Here is a 23,399-nt window from a genome sequence, read left to right on the forward strand (position 1 = left end):
GTGGGAGTATGGAGAGAAATAAAAATAGAAGTGGGGGTCAGATCACTGAAAATCCTCTAAACCGTTCTTGAATCTTGCTGAAAATTTAGGAGAAAGGAAGTTAGGGTGTTTTGATCTGTGCTTTCAAAAATGAATATACAAGATGTATACTCATATACACTATATATACTCTATATACATATATAGTATATTACATATACTATAGACTATACATGAAGGAAGGTGGTAAAGTAAAAAACAAACAGGAAACGAGGCCCCTGCAAAAATTCTCGTGAAAACACTCATGAGGCCAAGGAAGCAAAATCAAGAGAATATGCTGACAGACGCTCCCGAGAGGGAGGAGAGAGAGACTCGAGGATGAAATTGAGGTTTTCCAGAGACCTGTGAGTCTTTCAAAACCTAGAGGCCTGCTGAATCCTGTATATGCTTCTGAACTCGGGTTTCCAGAATCACCTCACCTTTTTTCCAGGTGATTCAGTGTCATCTAATAGTTTTCAAAGCATATCAGCTTCACTTCCACTAAGTTGTTTGAGATACAGCACTTTTTGAACCCATGTAAGATGTCCTCACTGGAAATTCTATCCCACACCACGGGAGCCGTTTGCATTACTGTTAGGAAAGCTGGGGTTTTGTTCATCCTACAGCTGTATGTATAATGCCCAATTGTGACTCCTTACTATATTGCTTTTCGAAATGCCCTTTAAAAGACCTGTGTACCTCAATATTTGACTCCTGCATTATGAGATCAACCACCACAAAAATTTCTAAATCTGGGCTAAAGTCACTTCCCTCCCTTGTTAAGGACTCCATCCACGAGCATCAGTTCACAGGACACGCCAGGCCCTAATATGTCCTCCCCAAACAGAGCTTAGTGGTTTGAAAAAAATGAAAGGTGTCTATAATATGAGAGACATCTTTAGAAGCAAAAGTAAAAGTGACTTCCTTCAAGAAGTTACTCTGAGTATATGAGGCTAGTTAGCCTTACAATCAGGCAAATACAGGGCAAATTATCAGTTTCTAAAAGAAACCATTTAAAAGCTGGAAAATACTACTTCTAAATGACTTGCTAATTGTAAAATATGCAGCAATGAGGAAAACCACTCACCATCTCATGTACTAAGTACTATTTGAGGACAGGGACATCCATTTTAATAAGGATAGACCAGAAGGGAAAAGGATGGGAAACAGTGCAGTGAGGGGTCTACTTCTGCGAGCTAGTTATAAAATGTTTTATATGATTAATCATACTACAGTAGATGATATCTGACGTGGAAACATTTAAAAGATCTTCTCCTTAGAAGCTCTGCCTGTGGTTTCATAAGTATTACCTTCAAGAGTCAATATTAAATGTTTCCAAGTCCTGAGTCCGGAGCTGGACAGCTTGGGTTCAAGCCCAGCCCTACCACCAACACATTACTTGGACTCTTCTGCCTCAGTTTTCTCATCTGTGAAATAAGGGTAATAACTGGACTTTTGCCATAAAGTTGCTGAGAGCAGAACTGGATTTAATATGTGTATAGAACAGGGCCTGAAACACAGAAAATTCCCGTAAGTACTAGCAATTATTTGTATAACTGGCGCATTGGTGAGCTCTGAAGACCCAGACTTGAAAGACAGACAAAAGTAACCAAACTGGGAGAATGAGGACCTGTTTGATGACTACCACATCTCTAGGTACTACTTGATCTATGTGCTCCTAGGGAATGCAGTCAGAGCCACAACAATCAGCCTTTTCCCTCTGAAAAAGAACCTCAATATACCAATTCTAGAGATTGCTTAAAAAAATAATTCTAAAGAGCTGTGTAAACATTTAACTCTTAATGCCAACATTTTCTTAATTAAGATTGCCAGATAAAATATAGGATGCCAAGTTAAATTTGAATTTCAGATAAATAATGAACAAATATTTACTATGTGTTCCATATGATATTCGGAACACATAATACACTAAAAAAATTATTGTTTATTGGAAATGTAAGCTTAACTTACTTTTTTTTTTTTTTTAAGTTAAATCTGGCAACCCAAAGAGCTCCTGGGTGGCTCAGTCGGTTGAGCACCTGACTCTTGGTTTCAACTCAGGTCATCTCAGTCTCCTGAGATCAAGCCCGGAGTCAGGGTCCATGCTCAGCGGGGAGTCTCTCTCCTTCTGCCACTCCCTTGCTTGAGCACTCTCTAAAATAAATAAATAAAATCTAAAAAAATAAAAAAAAAATCTCGCAACTCTATTAACAACCCAAGTTTCAGATAAATGTGCCAAATTAGTTAATCCCCATAAAGCAAGAAAATCAACTAAAGAAAGTATCTGGAGAAGCAGCCTAGTAAAGAGAAAGAACAGAGATCTCAGAATCAGGCAAATCTGAGCTTTAAGTGGCCACCCTGTGCCAATTTATAACTGATGGATGTCAAAGACATTAGTATACCTACTTTAGCCTCACTGTCCTCACCTGGTAAATAGGGTTTAATTTACTAGTTTTGAGGGTTGCAGAATGGATTACATGAAGCAACACACACTTGACACTCCCCTAATACAAGACAGGCAATGACTATCAGCCCTTACTCGGTTCTCCTCCATACTATCTTTAGCTCCAGAAACTCAAATTTCCCATCACAGTAGTCAAAACCAAGAACTCAGTTTAACCCTCAATTACTGAACAGAACAAAGTGCCCCCCAAACTGTGCCCACGAACAAACCTCCCCTCTCCTGACCACCTCCTCCTTCCACTCTGCAGGTTCCTTTGGCAGCAGGACTTGCAAGTCTCCCCTGTTTTCACCCACCTGTGCGATCCCTAACTAGGGCTGCCCGGAACTCTTTTCTTCTGACTGTGCTGAACAATATATGAACAGAAAAACCTTTCCAATAACTTAATTCTGTGACTGCCTCACGTTTTTGGTCTTTCTCGTTTTTTAAGAATAAGGGCACATAGGGGCACCTGAGTAGCTCAGACGGTTAAAGGTGACTCTTGATTTTGGCTCAGGTCGTGATCTTGGGGTCATGAGATTGAGCCCCACGTCTGGATCTGCACTCAGTAGGGAGAATGCTCAGTAGGGAGACTCTCCCCTGCTTTCTCTCTCTCTAAAATAAATAAATAAATCTTTAAAAAGAAAAAAGAAGAAGAAGGGCACATAAACACATTTCAAATTATCATATAATGCTAAAAGCAAAACTGTTTTCTTAATTTTCAAAACAAAAGTGAAAAATCCTACTCACTCATTTGAATCAACAAAAACTCTAGAAGAATTGTAAATGTGCAAAATAAAATGATTTTCCACTGTGGCTCCTGTGCCTAGGTCTCTCTCCTATTTGGAGTCATACCACATGGGGGATTATTTTCTAATGTTCATTTTACAAATTGCTTAACTAACAATATGCTGTCCAACTTTCCATTTAGTATACCTTATCTGCTCTCTACACACTGTGATTTCTTTGAAGGAAAATTAACTAAATATTTCAGCAGTTTAAGTAGTGGGAAGGAAAGAATTAAGATTGCAGATACAAAGGGGCTGTAATTGTGTTTTAATCAGCTTATTAAATATAACATGAACATGTATCAATCAACTAACATTTAATTTCATGGTCTATGATTCAAAACTTTTCAAAAGCGTAACAGGACAAAGTTATCAGCATTTACTTAACAATTCCTTTCCAATTTTGTTTTAACTCATGTAAGCCACATAAAATACTGTATGACAATTGTTACATGTCCTCATGGACTGGAAGAAGGCATGATCAGGAATTAAAATACAAACATAATTTGAAATTTATCTGTCTTGTGAGATATCAGAACTTCATCCAAAAAGAAAAATACCAACATATATAAAAACACAGCAACGTAATCTTAAAGTTAGGGAACGCAATAGAGGAGTCTTTTAAAAGTCTGTCTCAAACACTCCTATCCCCAACAGACAAAACTCCATCGACGAAACAAGCCACAGAGCTAAAGTTTGTTTTAAACTGTTGCTGCAGAAAATGCAAACAAATCTCTCTAAATCTCATTTAGAAAGTAAACCGCCTAACTGCACATTCATTTAGGAGTATTATACGAAGATTTCCCATTACGAAGTCACATTTTGACTCGGAATGTTTGTGCACACACTTATCTCTTTTCTTCCACTGAAAGAGGGGTTTCTTCATGATTCGAATCATTCATTTAGTTCTTCACAGAATAATTTAGTTTACCTCAACTCTACTTTGGTGAAGGAGCAATGAAAATTATGAAGAAAAGCCAGCGGGTTCTGTTCTCTAGCACTTTGCTTAATAGCAGAAATCGCTTTCGCTTTAAAAGGTCTGTGTCTGGCCATTATTTATCCCTCAAGTGGTGAAGGGCCTCAGGGTAAGGGTCATTAACATCTTTTACTAAGACAAAAAGACTCAACTGTGGTTGCTAAGATACCAACAGACAGAGTCACCAATAGCAGTGAGGACCACTGACTGGACAGTCTCCCCAGGGAACAACACACAAACTACTGCTGGAATGCCAAGACACAAAATCTCAAAGGCACAGGCAATCCCTGCCCTTGAAGAGCTTCATATCATCTGCCGTTTGTATTTAAAATTCCAAAGAACATTTTAAATATATATTTTTTTTAAGGAAGAGAAATAGGATAACAGGAAAAAGAGATGGAGGGAAGGAAACTAAAGAAAAATGTATGTCAAGGTCCAATGTTTCATCTTAGACTGCAGAGCCACATTCCCTGGTTCATTAGCTTATTTAACCAAGTAAGTCAGTACCATGTGCTGCTTACTCTTCTGGGCGTTAGCGACATGCTGGTTATAAGACAAAGTCTCAGCCCTCACTGAGCTTACACTCGAGTGAGGAGACAAAGCAGAAATGCTCTAAGTGTTGATGATCTTAGACTGTGTGCAAACAGGGCAAAGTGTATGAAGTTCAAGTAGCTTCAGAAGGGCACAGAGACAGGTCGAGAAGGCCTTGTCTATATTTAGTGATTATTATATGCCAAATGTGGTGCTAGGCAATGACGGGAGGCACATATTCTCTGTCTTTCAAGTGTACTCGGGTGGGAGATCCAGGGAAACTAACGAGGAATTCCTTGGTGCCACTTACTGGTCCCGGAAGCTTGACGAGCTGGTGACGGCTTAGTCATGAATAATGGCACTCACCTTCAAGGGTTATGGTGAGCATTCCATGTTCATAAAACATTTGGCACACTGCCTGGTAAACTACAAATTTTTATTACTATAGTTTAGTGTGCGTGTTATAGAATTACAAAAAATGAGATTGGTGGAAATTGAGGATGGCATAAAAAGGGAGGAGATAATAAAAGTCTTTAGAAAATCTCAGAGGGAGGAGAAATGGGTTCACACGAGAACCTGCAAGACATACTGCCAAGTGTATTTATAAGAAACTGGACATAGTGGAATCCCATCACACACCTAATTAAGTGACAAGAACTAAACTGTGTATAGCCAGCAGAGAAGAAAGGAGAGAACAGTTTAAATACTAGAGGGGCTCTTCCATTATTACACTCAATAAGGGGTATTTCAGAGTGAATGAGATTTACAGAGAAAATCATCTGTAGTTCTACAGGCAAACTCAGATCCCATGTGTACTATGTGAGCACCTCACCTCACTGTAAGTCTAGATATAAACAAAGATCTATTTTTTAGTACACATACCCTAAATGCAGATATACTCTTCAATCTGGCATACAAGTAAATAGCAAAAGGAATTTTAACCACATGTGATCACCATTTGTATGTACTTGATAACTAATTATCACTTGAAGATACTATTCTACCCATACGATCTACATTTGACAGACAATCAGGCCCAAAGGACTTGGGGCCAGTATACAGCAAAGCCAGGATGCCTGCCTCATTCTGCCTGGTTCTAGATCCCTGCAGTCTTTCCATGATGCCCAGCCATTGGAGTTTGGATTTGAAGGGAATGGCTAATACTAAGGAAGAATATGACACAAAACATTTAAGAGGAATGGTTAATAAGACTGATAGGCAATTCTAAGAAAAGATAAAGATATTAAGTCCAAGGACAGAGAAACCAAAGTCAGAAGTATGACATGTGCTCACTACAAATTCCAGAAAAATACTGATTGTACATATTTTATACCTCCGTGCATGCTATATATTGAAGTTTTATGGAAATTCAAACATTTCAGCATCCAAACTGTCTCCAAGTACCTTTCACATTCAAAAGCAGCACACATGTGTATGCACAAACATACACATACAACTTTACCAAATCATGGGTCCAGACCTAAAGTAACAAATTCTACTGTCTTAGAAACAAAAAGGAACATATGCCAATAAACCAATGTGAAGGGATATAAGTCAGGGACAAATGAATGTTGGGAGTAAAGAAAAAGCCTTCAAAGTACTAGATGAATAATGGTGAGTAGATGATACTAGATGAGTAATGATGAAATGGAGAAATTGAGAAAAATAACAAACAGAAGCGTTAAGTCAGTCCTCAAAGGAAGTCTTTCGAAGTATATGCCCCCAAAAGTCCGGCAACCAAATTCATGACGTATTTACTTACACTGAATCATGTTTCCCATTGTAATTTTAGCGATTTTCCCTTACGTTGGTGGAAAAAGTCTCCAGCCCCAATAAATAACAAAAGCTGTCATATGAAATAATAACAAAAATGATAATGACAGCAGTTCCTGGAGCCATGCGTCATGCTTCTACATCTCATCCAATGAAGTAGGTACTTTATCCTGATTCTACTGGGGAAAAAATACTTACTTTCATATTCAGTAACTTGCCTAAAGTTGTCTCACACCAGGGGCTTGGGACTCCACACTCAGGTCCACCTGACCAAGACTCTTAACCACTTCACACTGTTTTTCCATTTTAAAGATTCTAACCTTCCCACAAGAATTCTGCCTTTTTTAGTGCAGAGTTTATGAACATGAAGTAATTCTCCCATGCAGTATTTTATAAGACGTAACTATAATGAACATCAGCACTTTAAGTGAGTGCAACTTTTCATTACCAGAACAAATATCTTCTTGTGCTTATTACCATTTTACACTGTACAAGTACTATCCAGGAATGGCACAAAAATTGATAAAAATAAAAACTCAAAATACAATGATATATAAAAGAAATCTGTTACTGTAATAAGTCAACAAATAATGTCTCAAACATTTGAGAAATTGGATCTACCAGATTCTCATTAAAATACTCTGTGTGTACAGCGGCTTAATAACCTGTAGTTTTTTTGAAGTGCAAATTTTACCTGGGTCATTATGGGAATGAGGCACCACAAAGACTTGAAGGGGCTTAGAGTCCCATTCATTAAATAAATAGCTAATGTCAAATCCTTGTTTCCAAACTCCACCATCTGGATTGTCAAAAGGAATTAGACTGTAAACATCCAACATCTAAAAATACAAAAGACAAAATAAAGGGGAAAAAAAGAGTAAGTTTAACCATGCATTACCATTTTTAATTTGAACTTAATGTTGGAAAATATTTGCTCAGAGCTCTTCAGTGTTGACCCTGTATGTATTTTACCAGATAAAGTTATTTCTATGTACATTAACTGAAGAGTTTAAGGCAGAAAACATTTAATTACCATTCAAATTCTTAAAATGTTACTGTTACTTAACTATTCTGATAAATAAGCCCCTCCCCCATCTGCTTCTTATGAAAAATAAGTTCATTCAATTACTTCTTGCCCTGCTTGACTTCTAATACAATCTAATAGAAATTGATAGGAACTAAACAGCAAAGAAAAAAAAATCTCTTTTTTTATTTTAGCAAAGAAAAAATTTCTCATGAAATGCAATTATGACCAAATATTTCAGGATTTTCACACACAATATCGATAATTATTTTTTTTATTTCGAGTTGTCCTTTTTTTACAATTAATCACATATATTTTAAAATCTGTATCTGAATGGAAATGCATCTACAGCTATTCCTTCTCTTAGCAAATATTATTTACTATCTTCATTCTAAAAATAAAACTACAACTGAGTCAATGAGGCATAATCATGTGAAAATGGAAATTGTTAAATGTTCAAATGTTGCCTACATTTCCAATGTAATAGTCCTAGGTAATAACCTCTTTGGATACAAAGGAAAAAATATTGAAGGAAAAAAAAGAAACCTAAAAACTTAGATTTTTCATCCCCTCTATAATACTAAATGGGACAAAGAACGCAAATGTCTTTGATAACATTTAAATTATGTAAAATTATTATATATTATAAAATATTTAAGCAGGCCACAAAAAAATTTAAAGATACCAAGCCATTATGTAAGAAATGAATACAAAGAATTTTAAGGCAACAACATCTCACTTCACAATGTATGAATTTATTTAATAAATAAAATAAAATGCTCCCAAGGAACAGTCGATAACTCTTTGGGAACCAGCTGGAAAGGAGGATGTGTTAGCAGTCTCTGTTATTCCTTCTTTTCCTAGCCCTGCAGCTTGCCCTGTCCCACACTGCCTCGCTTTGCCCACATTCTGGGGTTGTTCAGCAGCACAGGTGTTTCTGTCCAGCCCAGATTTAACAGCCCCCTCCTTTTTTGTTGTTTTCCTTTAAAAGGTACTTATTTAAAATCTATACAAGGCCAAGACTCACAAAAACAGACATACCTTCACAACACAGAATCCTGATAGTGTGTGAACCTGGTCACACACTAGTTGATAAGATTATAAGCATGAGGCCTGGCCAACTCTGTCCCAGCTGTTGGCCTGTGAGTCATGACTTCAAGATCCTCACGTTCTCTGTCCCCAGAAGTTAGTGGAAACATCTACTCTGAAGGGAGGCCAGAGCCAACCCATGTTGTCCAACTGTAACATATTTGCTCCTTATGGACCTGTCACCCAATTCCAGCTGCAGGTCTAAGGTACAAGTTAAACACAGCTCTGTGCTAACTGGCAGAACAGAGCACATTTGACCTTAAATTTAAGAAAAGAAGAAGTCCTTTTTTATCCTAGATTATAACTCCTCTACTGTCTAGAAAGGTGCTATCCAAGAAAAACAGAATTCAAGCCAAAATCCTTAATTTTAAATTTCCTAGTAAAATGAAATAAGTGAAATTATTTTAAGACAAATTTACTTAAACCAATATATTTATAATATTATCTCCACATATATATAAAATGAAACAAAGAATCTTGCATTTGTTTTCACAGTAAGTCTTTAACATTAGAGCACATCTCAATTCAAACTAGCCACATTTCAAGTGCTCAGCAGCCACATGTGGATAATAACTTTCACACTGAACAGCACAGCTCTAGAATATTTCCCTTCCCTCTCTCACAAAGAGATATTCACCAGAAGGTATCTAACCCTACACTGTGTGAAACCTATAATGTGTAAGATATATAGTTAAGAATAGAGCTTTTCCTATATTCTTTATAGGAAGATAAGAGAATCTCTTTAGACAAATTTAAACCTCTAAAGGTCTTCATCTACTAGATCACATAAGACCTAAGAAGCATACAAGAAGGTCATAATCATAAAGCATAAAATAATAAAAAAAAATGGGGGAAGCACAGAATTATAGAATTTTATCACTAAAAAGAACTTTAATGATCATGTGATTAATCAATTTACTTTACAAAAACAGAAACTGAAATCCAGAGAGTTTAAGTAACTTACTAAGTTAAAACAGACACCAGATCAAAAAAGAAATAAAAGCAAGAAAAACCCAATGATAATTAACAAATGCATACATTACCTGCACATCTGAATTCTGACTTCCACTCTGCAAAGAGAATGAACAGTCTTCGGGGTCCACTACAAGGGACAATTGTTTTGATGGCAGAAGAGGTGAGCCAGCACCTTGGCTGAAATTGCCTTGTGAACTTTTTGGACCATCCTCCACAGACTCACTCAAATTGATGACCGAGTCTCTAATATTTGAGATGATCTCATTATTCTCAGCTAGCAAACGTTCCAAATGGTCTATTTTTTCTTGCAACATTGAGAGCTGGCCCTACAATAAAAAAGAAAAAGGCAGCTATATGAAACTCTAATATAGCTCTGCTGAGGCACACACATTTTTTTTTTTAAATTATGTGCCTGCCCAAGAGGGCAGCTACTCACCCTTTACTTTCCACTTTTGTAAGTGGGATCACAAAAAGCATGAACAGCTGGCTGTGTTGAAACACCAATTTACAGCAGAAAATCTCCATGGCTGCAATCTTTGTTTAATCGTGTTTTAAAATGTGCAACAGAGAGACCAAAAATATTTGGGGATTTATTTCCTATTGCCCCAAACCCAGTCCTAAAAGACTGTTGAGTTCTCTATAATAGCTAAGTACAACATATTATGTTCAGGTATGAAATTTTAAATTTCAGTTAACTGATTCTGCTACTTGAAAGGGTCAAAAAGTATGAACCCGAAAAAAATCATTCCATTGTAGTAACCCTAGCGGACAATCCTAAATAAGAAATATCATCTACAGGAAGATCAATTAATCAACTCAAATTAGCCATATGCATGAAAAGTAACCACGCTAGAGGTCATGTAGACTGCTTTTCCCACATTGTGTGACTTAAGGTTTTTTATTGTTTTTATTTTTCTTTTTTAAAGATTTTATTTATTTGAGGGGCACCTGGGTAGCTCAGTGGGTTAAAGCCTCTGCCTTCAGCTCAGGTCATGATCCCAGGGTCCTGGGATCGAGCCCCGCATCAGGCTCTCTGCTCAGCAGGGAGCCTGCTTCCTCCTCTCTCTCTGCCTGCCTCTCTGCCTACTTGTGATCTCTGTCTGTCAAATAAATAAATAAAATCTTTAAAAAATATATATTTTATTTATTTGAGAGAAAAAAATGAGAGACAGAGCACAAGTGGAGGAGGAGGGGCAGAGGGAGAAGCAGGCTCCCCACTGAGCAGGGGCCCTGATGTGGGTCTTGATCCCAGGACCCCGGGATCACAACGTGGGCCGAAGGCAGACACTTAGCCAAATGAGTCACCCAGCACCCTGAATTTAAGGTTTTTTCATTGATCCTCACATTTCTTTAAGAGGTTTGTCATCTTTATAACATAAACCTTATTGTAGAGAATAATATTTCAGCTTATGAGAGCAAGGACAATCTTTGTCTTCTTCACGCCTATATCTTGGGCCTTAAATATATGGTAGATACTTAAATATTTGTCCCATGGCCTTTATATTTCTGGAACTCCACAATAAATCTTTAGTGAATACCCACTGTACCAGGCATAATGCTACATGCTGGGAAGACAGATATACATAAGATATGGGTCTGTACCTAAACAAAGAAAGTGACACTGTCACCAGAAACAGCCTACCCAAAAAGTCCACACTGGGGTTTAATAAAATAACAACACACACAGTGAGCAAATAACTCTGGACACCCAAAAACAAAAGTTCTATCACCAGTAAAGAACAGGAAGTCAGAAAAAAGGAAGAAGGAAATAACAGGAGGACAGTAAGAAAGAGGAAGGGAAAAGAGAAAACATTTAAATGTCCAAAGGTAAAGAACTGGTCAAATGGTACATCTATATCATGGAAATGCTTTCAGTCACAAAAATTTAGAAATATAAATTCCTTAAAAACAGAAATATATGGGAAGGTATATCAGGAGGTACAATGGAGAAAACGCTTAAAAAGCATGCACAGAATAATTATAATTTGATACCATCCTTTTTGAAAAAAATATGAAAGACCATAATCAAGATGGTAAAAACTGGTTACGGGTGTTTATATTCTTCTTTAGCCTGTTATGAACAGCTGCTAACTTTGTGATAGGGAAGCCAGGAGAAAAAATGATTCTACTTCCGGGTTAGAGGCCAGTTCAACAAGGGGAGGGGACAAGTCAGCAGACTGGTGTCTACCAAGGGAAGGCCACTGGAGCAAACTGTGTGAAAATGACAGAAGTCTGAAGGGACTAGAGAAAATATTTTGGAATGAGAAAAGAAATATCCAAAATTAGAAGCAAGTCAACAGCACATTATCTTTGTGGGGAGGAGGGAGGTGGAAGAAAAGATGACCATGGGGACAAATATCCAAATCCTGAGACAAGAAACATTAAGATAGCCTTCACATGCCTGAAAGATGCTCCCCTACCCTACTTAGAGACATGTGACAGAAATAGCTCTATATGTCAAAACTGTAGTCCTATAAGCCAACTGTCTCCTCTGGGATAGCGTGCTATGTCTCCAAGAGGTAGAACTCTGAAGCCTGTTCATCAGTCTATTATATAGAAGCCGGAAGTGCAAGGTTTTAACACAGAACTCATCCTGTAAGATAAGCCCCATTTCCTCTAGTGAAAAGCAAGAGGGAGAAAATGTATCAGTTCATGACTAAAAATGGCAAAGCAAAGGAAACAGGATGGATCAGTGCAACACCAGTTCAGGGCTCAAAGAGAAGCTGGGTGAACCATGGAGACTTCGGGTCAGCAAAGCTAGTGAGCACTATCATAGTACAAACCCTTCTTTATCAGCAGACATCGATGCTGGTTGAGCAATTCTCAGCAGAAAGGCCAAAGACAGTCCCCTTGGCATAACCCAAAGCTCACCCAAAGAAGCTCAAAATACGTGAGAGTCCATACAGATTTTCCTAACTAATCCATACAGATCTTCCAAAACAGACGTGCTATCAAAGACCATCTGAAATAAGGGGAAAAACTTTTCTTCGCTTATTTTCAAAACACGGAGACTACAGCTTTTTGAAACCTGATGTGTTCTGTTGAATATTTCCAATCCTGAAGATACAAGCGATGTTTGCAATTTCTACCACAGCAGGTAACAACAGTAAATCAAGTTCCTCTGATTCCAAGCAGAATTAGAACATGATGACTTGTCCTGCCTCTAGTAAAGCTACCTTCCTCCGCACAATAAAACTTAGTCTAAAATATCAGCACCCTAGAGCTTTTAAATACTACATATTTCATCCTCCAATAAACTAGCAGTGTATAAATTAATATAGGGTGCCTGCACTTCTCCAGACCTTTCTGTACTTTCAGGAAATGATCATTTTGGAGCCATGCATACAGCAAAGCTGCCTACAGGTAGTTCAATAAGCACACACTGAGAAAGAAGAGGGCTCCATCTGGGAATATTCTTACAATGGCCCTAGCCCCATAACCCATGGATGAGAGTATTACTCAAAATAAACATTACAAGAGGTAGATGTTTCGTGAAAAATAACCCTGCAGGCACCAAAGACAAATTTTTATCTCATTGTAGCTTTAGAGATACAATTAATGATCAGTACCTGGAATTCTGTACCAAATTAGTAAGACCGTGGAGAAAATTGTGGCCTGGGGATATGTCAGCAGAATAATCTAATGAAAATCATTTTTTATAAACTATATTATGTGGTGCCACAAAGTCTCCCCCCAAATGGCTGAAATCCTTGAAACACATGCACCTCATAAACAAATTTTGTATATACAACAGAGAAGAGTAGTATGGCCTTAAAAGGATGTGCTTGTAGTCTGCATTAAAGGAACAGAAATCATAGATAATGTTTCAATTACACTGACAAGTCAAGGAATACTGATAGTAATACTGAAAAAGAAAATTTACTGTAGGGTAAGAAAATCACTTGTGAGAAAACCGTTTTACTCTTTGATTTGCTAATCAGTTCTATAGGGAGGCCATGATGTTGCACTGCTGAGGAGTGGAGAAGAAGGTCATGATATCTGATTTACTTCGCTTTTGATGAAAGAGAAAAATTGAGCAAAAAAATCACTAATCCGAATGACTGTTAAGAGAGAAAATTTAGAGCCTCGTACAAGGCAAAACAGGATCAGTACCCACTCAGTCCTATGAGCAAAATCAATCAATGTACACCTACAGCTAAATCTGAAAGCTTATTACATAATTATTTGCCCCAGGTAAGCACTAGCTGCCGGAATTGGCATCACCGTGATCACTCAAGCTCGGCCGAATCTGCACATCAGCATCTTCCTTCCTGTTACAGTGGAAAAAAAATGTGTGCCTTCCCCTTCCCCACTTCAAAGGCCAACACTTGACTGGTGAGCTCCAAACCCAACTCTCTCAATAGCTCAAAGGCTGGTATTCTTTTGGTTAAAACTCTCTCAACACTGCTTCATCAAGCTCCCTTTTTAAAAATGTAACTCATTCTCAATTGTGGAACATGTAACCTCAGGTCAAGCAATATGAAATCTGCCATTCTCTCAAGCCAAACATAGTAAAATTTACCGAGTTCCTATGGTTCAACTTAACATGATATCCTATCCAAAACACCAAATCAAACTCCAGTGTTTTCCTTAGCCCCACGATTCCATACATAGAGTATGAAGAGTCTATACTAATCACCCCTCCCCTTCCTTCTAAACTCCTATTCCCTCAACTGCCCAGTCCAATCAGCATCTGCCCACTGCTCTACCAAAACTGCCCCTGCAAAGTCCCCAAAGGCTTCCATGTTGTCAGCCATGATAAGCATACACTCCCCTCCCCTTACTCATCATCTCAAGAAGCATCAGCACACTAGACCATTTCTTCCTCCTGGCAACATTTTCTTCACTAACTCGCAGACCAGCATGCTCTTGGGGTTCCTCCTGCCTCCTGTTTATCAGTCTCCTTCTCCCCCTAGCATCTAAATGACAGAGTGCCTGCCTCAAGGTTAACACCTGAGCTCTCTGCCTTCTCTATACGTCTTAAGTTATCTCATCAACTCCATGATTTTAATTCCATTTTTTTGTACTGGTGTCTCATCTCTATTTCTATCTCCAGCTGAAGCCTCTTCTCTGAAAAACAAACTCATCGAGCCAAACAACTATTCCACTCCTCGACTTGGGTTTCAAACTTGTGTCCAAAAGATACGCTCCCCAAAAATGCCTTCTACAATCCTCAAATTTTCAGGGAGTAGCACTAATCCCCATCTAGTCGGTCACTCCCAAAATCTTGGTGGAATAACGGATTCTTCCTCCTTCCCCACCCTGTTCATACATCTAACTTATCTGCAAGCTCTTTCCTTACTACTTCTAAAATACTTGTGGAATCATTCTCTGTCTCTCCCTCTCAGCTGCAACCACACTAATTCAAGACTCCAGCAACCTCTCCTGCCTAGTACACAGCAGCCTCTTAACTAATTCCCCAGTGCAAGGCTTATATCCTTCAACCATGCCCTGAGCAGCTGCGTTACCCTTCTAACAATCCAGTGGTAGTTTCTAACTGCACTTCTACTACAATCAGTAAACACCTGCATCTATCTATCCTTCCCCCAATGTAGCTTCACCCTGATCTCAGCTCAGTTGTCAGCCAGGTCCTCCTCAACCCACCTCAGGACCTCCATACACATTCTCCCTTTACACAGTCCTTCAAATCTCACCTGAAATGTTCCCTCAGCACAGGCTTCCCCAGCCGTCCTATTTAAAATAGGCCTTCTTGTGTTTTTCTCTATTTCCTGCTTCTTCCCCAGCCTTATTACATTTTTTACCTATTTATTCATATATTGTTCCCCCATTTTCATCACTAAGTAAATCTCTAAATTGAGAACAGTCACCACAGCTGTTTTATTCACCACTGTACCCTGATGCCTAGCACAATGCCTGATGCACAAAAGAATTACAAATATTTATAGCAGAGTGAAGAAAGAAAAAAAAAGTAACATTTTTTCCTAAGACAAGGCAGTATTAAATGCCATTTTTTGGCACACAGCTTACACCAAAAATAATATGAATAAAAATAAAACAGTCTAACAATTTTTTTTAAGAAAAAAAATTCACAAAAATCTTCACTGTGACCCAAAAAGTAGATAAGAATGAGAAAGAAAGTCCTAAATTATAGGGTGATCTTCACTGACTGAGAGGGAAATGATATAGAAATTGAGCTATGTTTGGCCACAGATTGACAATCATGACCTTGTGAGTAGGGTAGACTATGTGGCTCCTCTTTGAGGGTAGGCAAAGATTATGGACTCTACAGTCCAACCAAAAGTTTCAACGTTCACTACTATCAGTGATCATAGCTCACTGGGCTCTAATTTCAACTAATACGGGGGATGAAGAGGGTTTGGTAAAGAACCAAAAGAAAGAATTCTTCCTACCACAGTAGTGGTAAAAGATCTTCACTCAATGAAATCAAGTTTCTAGTTAAGAGAATGATAGAGAAAATATTATTTATAATATAATCACCAATGGTGGGATTCGAAAGAAACAAAATTTTACTGCAATACATATGTGTGTATATGTATGTCTGAAACTCCAGCTCCATACCACCTGTCATTCATGCTTTCTTTTCCCGCTTGTCAGATTTTGTAAGATTCAGTAAATCATGCCGTACATCAATATCTTTTTGGACATGGATTCTGTCCTAAAATGTGCCCACAGTGTACCGATGTAAATGGGTAAAAGGCTCTAAGAGTAACCATCAGAAGCATCGGAAAGGCTGCTCAAAACTACAGATCCCAGGGACCCCTAAGTGGCCCATTAGGTTAAGCATCAGATTCTTGGTTTCAGCTCAGGTCATTATCCCAGGGTTGTGAGATGGGGCTGGGCCGCAGTAGAGCTCCATGCTCAGCAGGGGCGTCTGCTTGAAGATTCTTTCCCTCTGCCCCTTTCCCTGCATGTGTGCATGTGCGCTCTCTCTCTCTCTCTCTCTCTCTCTCTCCAATAAATAAATCTTGAAAAAGAATTACAAATCCCGGGGATCCACCCCGGATCCTTTGGGAAGGGTCCCAGAAACTGCAATGTTTATGCTCCACAGGTGACTCTGGTGATCAGCCAGGTTTGGGACCTACACCTCCAACCTCATGCATGTCAGCGAAATACTTTAGATAAGCCATTTGGCAAATCACCCCTAAACTACCCTAGAGGGTGACATAAATCACAAACCTGCACCCTTTGATAATCTGCTTAACTGGATATTAATTCTCCTAATTATCCTTGTACCAGATTCCTCTATTTCACGCTTTAGGATATTATACCTCACCACATTTTTATTTTTAGTAAAAGCAAATAATGATTATCTTTAGTTTTAATAACTCCTTTTACCAGATAAAGATAAAGGCAGTTTAGATGAACGGTTAAGCACTAGAGCTCTGGGTCAGACGATGTGGGTTCTAATCTTCAGTTTGGCACTTAGTAACACTGTGACCTTGGGGAAGTTACTTAACTTTCCTGGACCTCAGTTTCCTTTATAAGAAAAATGCAGTGCTAACACATATTGCTTGGAATGGCTGCAAAGAACTTAGCACAGAGCCTGCTACCAAATAGGCATTCAAGAAGACATTACTTCTGCTGTTGTTGGAACAAAACTATGGCTTTCTAAAATCACTTTGTTTTGGGTTTTTTTTTTTTTTTAAGATTTTATTTACCTATTTGAGAGAGAGAGAGAGAGAACAGAAGCAGGGGGAAGGGCAGAGGAAGATGGAGAAGCAGACTCCCCACTGAGCAGGGAGCCTGATGTGGGGTTCTATCCCAGGACCCCAGGATCATGACCTGGGCTGAAGGCAGACACTTAACCAACTGAGCCACCCCAGAGCCCCTAAAATCACTTTGAATGGTACAACTTTTCAGGGCATAACAACTGTGATAAGAACAGACTCTAAAGTTAAGCCAAGAGTAATGTCATCAATGGCAGCATGGGAGACCCCAGCCTCCATCCTCCCACAAAGATGAACAATGAAACAGCTATCTATGAACAAAAACTGCTGTGGAGCAGCTCTGGAGTCTACTTATAAAACTTTAAAACAGAGTGGAACAAAAAATCTGAAAATAACCATACAGGAAAAAAAAAAAAAAAAAAAGACTGCTTCATTTTGCCCGCATCATCCTATCCCCCAGGGCAGCAATGCTCAATGACAAGAGGGAGCTCCCCCCCAGAAAGAGTTCCTCTTGCTAAGAAAGAAGAGCAGGATCAAACAGGTCCCCCAGCCACTGGGAGCACCAACCACCCAAAGAGACACAGAGAGACAACTAGGAACAAGGAAGAAAAGCAGGGGATACCAATAGGAGCCACATAGCATGAACAAGAATGGTTCATAGTGACCTGCTCTACAGACAAACCCAGCTTTCACCACCGAAGGAACCAAAAGCCAGCACAGCTGCCATGGAATCCCTGCAGATTTTACCAGTTTTCACAACCCTTGTATTGGCATTTGCTAATGCCACCCACCTGTCGCCCTCCTGCTCTCTCCCCACCAAGCCCCTCTGGAACTTAGGAACCACACCAGCAGCCAGCTAGGGCCTCTGTGGCTGCTAAAGTGCAAGACTCCAGCCCAGACCCACATGGCTGATCCCCACTGCCATGGAGTTAACCCCTCCAGCTATGCACATACATGCTGCCAATCTGACACTTGTCACCAGCCTCCACTGCCTGCACACATTCAGGAGGAGACTGCAAAAATAGGAGAGCAAGCTGATAGCCAGAGCCTCCACAGCTACTTGTGAACATGGATGAGGTCCCGTCTTCGGTCACTAGTCTGCACCATCATCCTCTTCTGGCATCAGACACTCCAGCTGTGCACAGCCCATCCCTAGCTTGACCTCCACTGCCAGACTCCACTGCTGTGTGCCTGTGGTGAGACTGAGCAGTCATGGTAGTACCCATCAACCACCTGGGCCCCTGCAACTACCAGGGCACTCACTGTTGGCCCCAGCTTTGCTGCCTGCTTTGGATCCCACCACTACATGCATGTGTGCAACAAGCCTCTGCCACTGCACAGGTCTCTACAGCTCAGCAGGTACACACAACCAGCTTTGGCCACCACTGCTATCTTCCCTAGCCCCTGTCACTAGGTCTGGAGGTGCCAGTGAGGACACAAGCAGCCCTTGCAGACACCGCTGACACCCTGGAGCATTTGGCAAGGATCACGCAGTTGTTAAAGCTGTGGACCCCAGCAATCTAAGCCAAAGAGACATCATGCCACCTTAAAAGGGATGTTACCACATGTCCCTGAACTTGGTGCCCTATACCACTAGAGCTGGAGTCACAGGTGCTAGATCTGGGGGCATTCTGGGTTCACTAGCATGCTCCAATGTCCCCTCTCCCACACAGCTAAAAGGCTTCTCTTGCCAAAGTCAGTCCATAAAGTCTGGAAGAGGTGACTTCTTCTTCAAAAGCATAAACACCTGTGCAAAGTTACAGGGATCACTAAAACTCAGGAAAACGTGACTACCAAAAGAATATAGTAAACCTTTCCAAAATGGAAATATAGCTATCTCCCAACAAATAATTTAAAATAATGTTCTTAAAGATGTTCAGAGTTACAAGAGAATATAGATAAAAATTTAATAATATCAGGAAAACAATACAAGAACAAAATGAGAAGTTCAACAAAGAGATGGAAAACATAAATAAGAACCAAACAAATTTTGGAGTTGAAGGAAACAGTGATTGAACTGATGTCAACAAAAAGCTTTAAGACTTGACCAAGCAGAAGAAAGAGTAAGTGAGCTCTAAGAAAGATCAATTGAAATTATCCAATCAAAGGAAGAAAAATGAAAAAGGAATGAAAAAGAGTGAAGAAAGCATACATCATCTGTGAGATACCAACAAAAGACTAATAAGCAATCTGCAAATTATTAGAATTCAAGGACAGAAAAAAAGGAGGCAGAAAAGCTTAATTAAAGAAACAATGGCTGAGAACTTCCCCAATATGAAGAGATATGGATATTCAGGTTCATGGAACCAAGAGGTCACCATACCAAATCATCTTAAAGAGATCCTCTCCAAGACACATTATAATAAAAGTGTCAAAAGTCAAAGAGAATCTTAAAAGCTGTGAGAGGGGAAAAAAGGAACCTCCATTAGACTATTGGTAGATTTCTTAGCAGAAACTTTATAGGGCAGGAGATAGTGAGATGATACATTCAAAGTACTGAAAGAAGAGAAATGCCAACCAAAAATATACCATCTAACAAAGTTGACCTTTAGAAATGAAAAAGAGGTACAGATTTCCCCAAACAAAGGCTAAGGTGGAATTCATCACCACAGCACCTGCCTTATAAGGAATGCAAAAAATAGTTCAAGCTAAAATAAAACACACTAGTTAGTAACATGAAAGCCTATGAAAATATAAAACCTACTGGTAAAAGTTAAGCATACAGTCAAACCCAAAATAATACTTCAATATGGTGGAGTGTCAGCCATTTAATTGTACAATAAAATGGTTAAAGGACAAGAGTATTAAAAATAACTACAGCTACAATATTTGTTAATGGATACACAACAGAAAAAGATGAGCTGTGAAATCAAAAACATAAAAGGGAGGGTAAAATAATAAAAGGGTAAAGTTCTTGTATGTGATCAAATTTGTTACCATAAAATATATATCTATAAAATGTCTATGTAAGTGTCATGGTAACCACAAAGCAGAAAACTATAGCAGATGCACACAAGATGAGGAGATAATAATCAAAGCATACCACTATGGAAAATCACCAAGTCACAAAGGAAGGCAGCAAGAGGAAGAAAGGAACATGGGAACTACAAAAAAGACAATCAATAAAATGACTAAAGTTTCTACCTATCAATAATTACTTTAAATGTAAATGGACTGAATTCTCTACCCAAACGGCAAAGAGTGGCTGCATAGATTTATTAAAAAAAAACAAAAAAAAAAAAAAATCAAACAAGACCTAACTGTATGCTGTCCATAACAGACTCACTTCAGGTTTGAGGACACACATAAATCCAAAGTGAAGGGATGGAAAGAGATAGTCTATGAAAGTATATGTATACACACACACTTGAAAACTATTCAGCCATAAAAAAGAAAACTTTCATTTATGACAACATAGATGGACCTTGAGGATACACTAAGTGAAATAAGTCAGACAGAAAAAGTCACATGCTGTATGGTATCACTTACATGAGGAATCCAAAAGAGTTGAAGTCAAAGAAACACAGTAGAATGGTAGAGCGTGGAAGGGGAAACAGAGAGTTGTTGATGAAAGGGTATAAACTTACAGTTATTTAAAAAAAACAAAAAAACAGAAACCCCTTTCAATCATAAGATGAATCAGTTCTGGGAATCCACTGTATAGCATGATGATTATAGTCAATACTGTATTACATACTTAAAGTTGCTAAGAGAGTAAATCTTAAATGTTCTCATCATAACAAAGAAATGGTAATTATGTGACATGATGGAGGTATTAGCTAACACCATGGTAATAACCATTTTGTAATATATGATTGTATCAAATCAACACATTGTACAACTTAAACGTAATACAGTGTTCTACATCAATTATATCTCAATAAAGCTGGAAAATAAAATAAGATAAAAAATGAAGCCAAGCCAATTATGAATTACAGCTCCACTACCCCAGTGAATCTCTGGGCAAACTATATAACTTTCCCGTGCCTGTTTCCTCATCTGTAAAATGAGGATAATGAGTAATAACTCACCCACAGGGTGGTTATGAGTGTTCAATTAGTGAGCACATACAAATGAGTTTAAAGAGTGTCTGGTGTTATAGGCAGAAGGATAGCCATCCCAGTGATGTTCAGGTTCTAATCCCTGAAACCTGTGACTCTGTGACTTTACATGGCAAAAGGGACTTTGCTGATGTGGTTAACTTAAGGATTCTGAGATGGGGAGACTGTCCTAAAATATTGACAGGCCAATGTAATCATGTGGGTCCTTATGGGGGAAAAATGGGAGATGGGAATTAGAAGCAGAGGAGATACAAAGAAGGAAGAGGAAGTCAGAGTGATGCCATGCTGGAGGAGGCTTGGAACCAAGGAATGTAGGTAGCTTCTAGAAGATGGAAAAGATGAGGCAACAGATTCTCCCCTAAAGTCTCTGGAAGAGAGGCAGCCATGCCAACATCTTGAGTTCAGTCCAGTAAGACCCATTTCAAACTTCAAATCCTCAAAACTGGAAGACATAGATTTTTCTGTTTTAAGCCACTCCGTGTGCTTTGCAAGAGCAACAACAGGAAACTAACATAGCCAGTAAAGAGCTGACCCTGTATAAATAAAGTTTCCCCTGGCTGGTCCTCTTAGAGGAAGTCCGTCCAAATTCCCATCAGAGAGTTGGAGAGCTGTGAGCCTCCGCAGCTGAGAGCCCCTGCAATGGAGCAATGAGAGGTGAGTGCATGTGACTCTACAGCCTATCTCCCGGGGGGCATGTTTTGGTCTCACGAGGCTCTACACCTATCTTTGACCAAAGGAGGTAGAGAAAGACTTAATAGTTAAAAATATTTTTCCAAGAAAGACACATCAACATCTTCATCTTGGACCATTTTAGGGTCAGTGAGCAAAAAGTGTGTTAAGGTTACTCTGGAGCTATGGTGGGGCAATATGGTGGGGCAATCGGGAGTCAATGCCGCGGTGGCTTGGATCTAGGCGGTGGAGGAAAGCAAAAGGCTGTGACAAGACAGATGAGCTAGGGAGGTACAGAGAAAGAAGAAAAATAGCTGTTGTGTTTTTTTGTTTGTTTGTTTGTTTTACTGAGGCAAGTGGGAAGAAGATGGGGGGTATTTTAGGGTAATCAGGAGCGAGCCCCGGGAAAGGAGCAGAGGGAGGGGCAAAGGTTCTATTCTGGAACTATGAGACAGCTCAACGGCGGCGTGAAGTAGACACGAAGTCTCCGAGTCAGAAGAATCTATATTTGAGTGGTCAGTACAAATAGGAATTTAAAGCAGTGGTGACAAATGGGGATCACCTATAGAGAGTGCCCAGATCTGCCTTTAATAATTGTAAAAGGCTCACCAGGCAATTCTCACACATCCTCGGTTAAGAACCACAGTATTAAAGCTAAATATAAAAACAGTGATTTGGTAAAAGAGAGTCTGTTTTTCCAGCAGGGGTGTCACCGTTCCTGCAGTAGCTCCAAGTCAGTCAGCCGCTATTCAACTACACAGAAGAATCCTGCTATTTATATTCAGTCAGATTGCAGGCACCTAACAGGAAGGCATTCTGGTTTCATAAAATGACAAGAAACCCCTCAATGACCACCCCACCTCTTAAGATGTGCGGTGCTGAGGCCAGAAAGAGTGTGACCTGAGGCTGTGGCCACAGTCGTGTATGTAATACTACAGTTTTAACAAGCCACAAACCACAGTGACAAATGACCTTTTAATGGTGTTTTCCAGACCTGAAGCTTATCATGCCTGAATCTCTTCCAAGGTATTATTGCCTTTGTGCTTCCACTGGCCCATTCAAAGAAATAAATGTACTCACCATATGAGCACAAAGAGCACTTAATTATGTAACACCTTGCCAAAACACAGGAGCGGTGGGCTTTGCCTTGGCAAATCGTTACTCATCAATCTCACACCTGCCTACGTAGGACATTAGCAGAACCTACTCGGGCGCAGGTATACGAGAGTGCCAAGTGACAGTGAAGGGAAGAGCTAGGACTTCAGGCTCACCATGCCTTGCCCCAGGAGGGGACCCCCAGGACTCAGACATTGCCCCTGAATCACTGTGCCTCCCAGCCCTGACCTAGAGTAACAGGCCACTTCAGTTTCCCCCACCTTTGTGAACCCCATCCTCTTGCCACCCTC

The 23,399-nt window shown here is 39.4% G+C and overlaps 1 protein-coding gene across 2 annotated transcripts in view; it reads right to left on the bottom strand.

The window, feature by feature from the left end:
- Positions 1-23,399, bottom strand: part of MAN2A1 (mannosidase alpha class 2A member 1) — a 169,062-nt gene that overhangs the window by 132,928 nt on the left and 12,735 nt on the right. For both annotated transcript variants that reach the window (XM_032335581.1, XM_032335580.1), the window contains exons 2-3: positions 9,683-9,940; positions 7,221-7,365 (exon numbers count right to left, since the gene is read on the bottom strand). In XM_032335581.1, coding sequence (XP_032191472.1) covers positions 7,221-7,365; positions 9,683-9,940 — 403 coding nt within the window. The remainder of the gene's footprint in view (positions 1-7,220; positions 7,366-9,682; positions 9,941-23,399) is intronic.

This window comes from Mustela erminea, chromosome 3 (assembly GCF_009829155.1).
Source record: "Mustela erminea isolate mMusErm1 chromosome 3, mMusErm1.Pri, whole genome shotgun sequence".
NCBI classification, from domain to species: domain Eukaryota; kingdom Metazoa; phylum Chordata; class Mammalia; order Carnivora; family Mustelidae; genus Mustela; species Mustela erminea.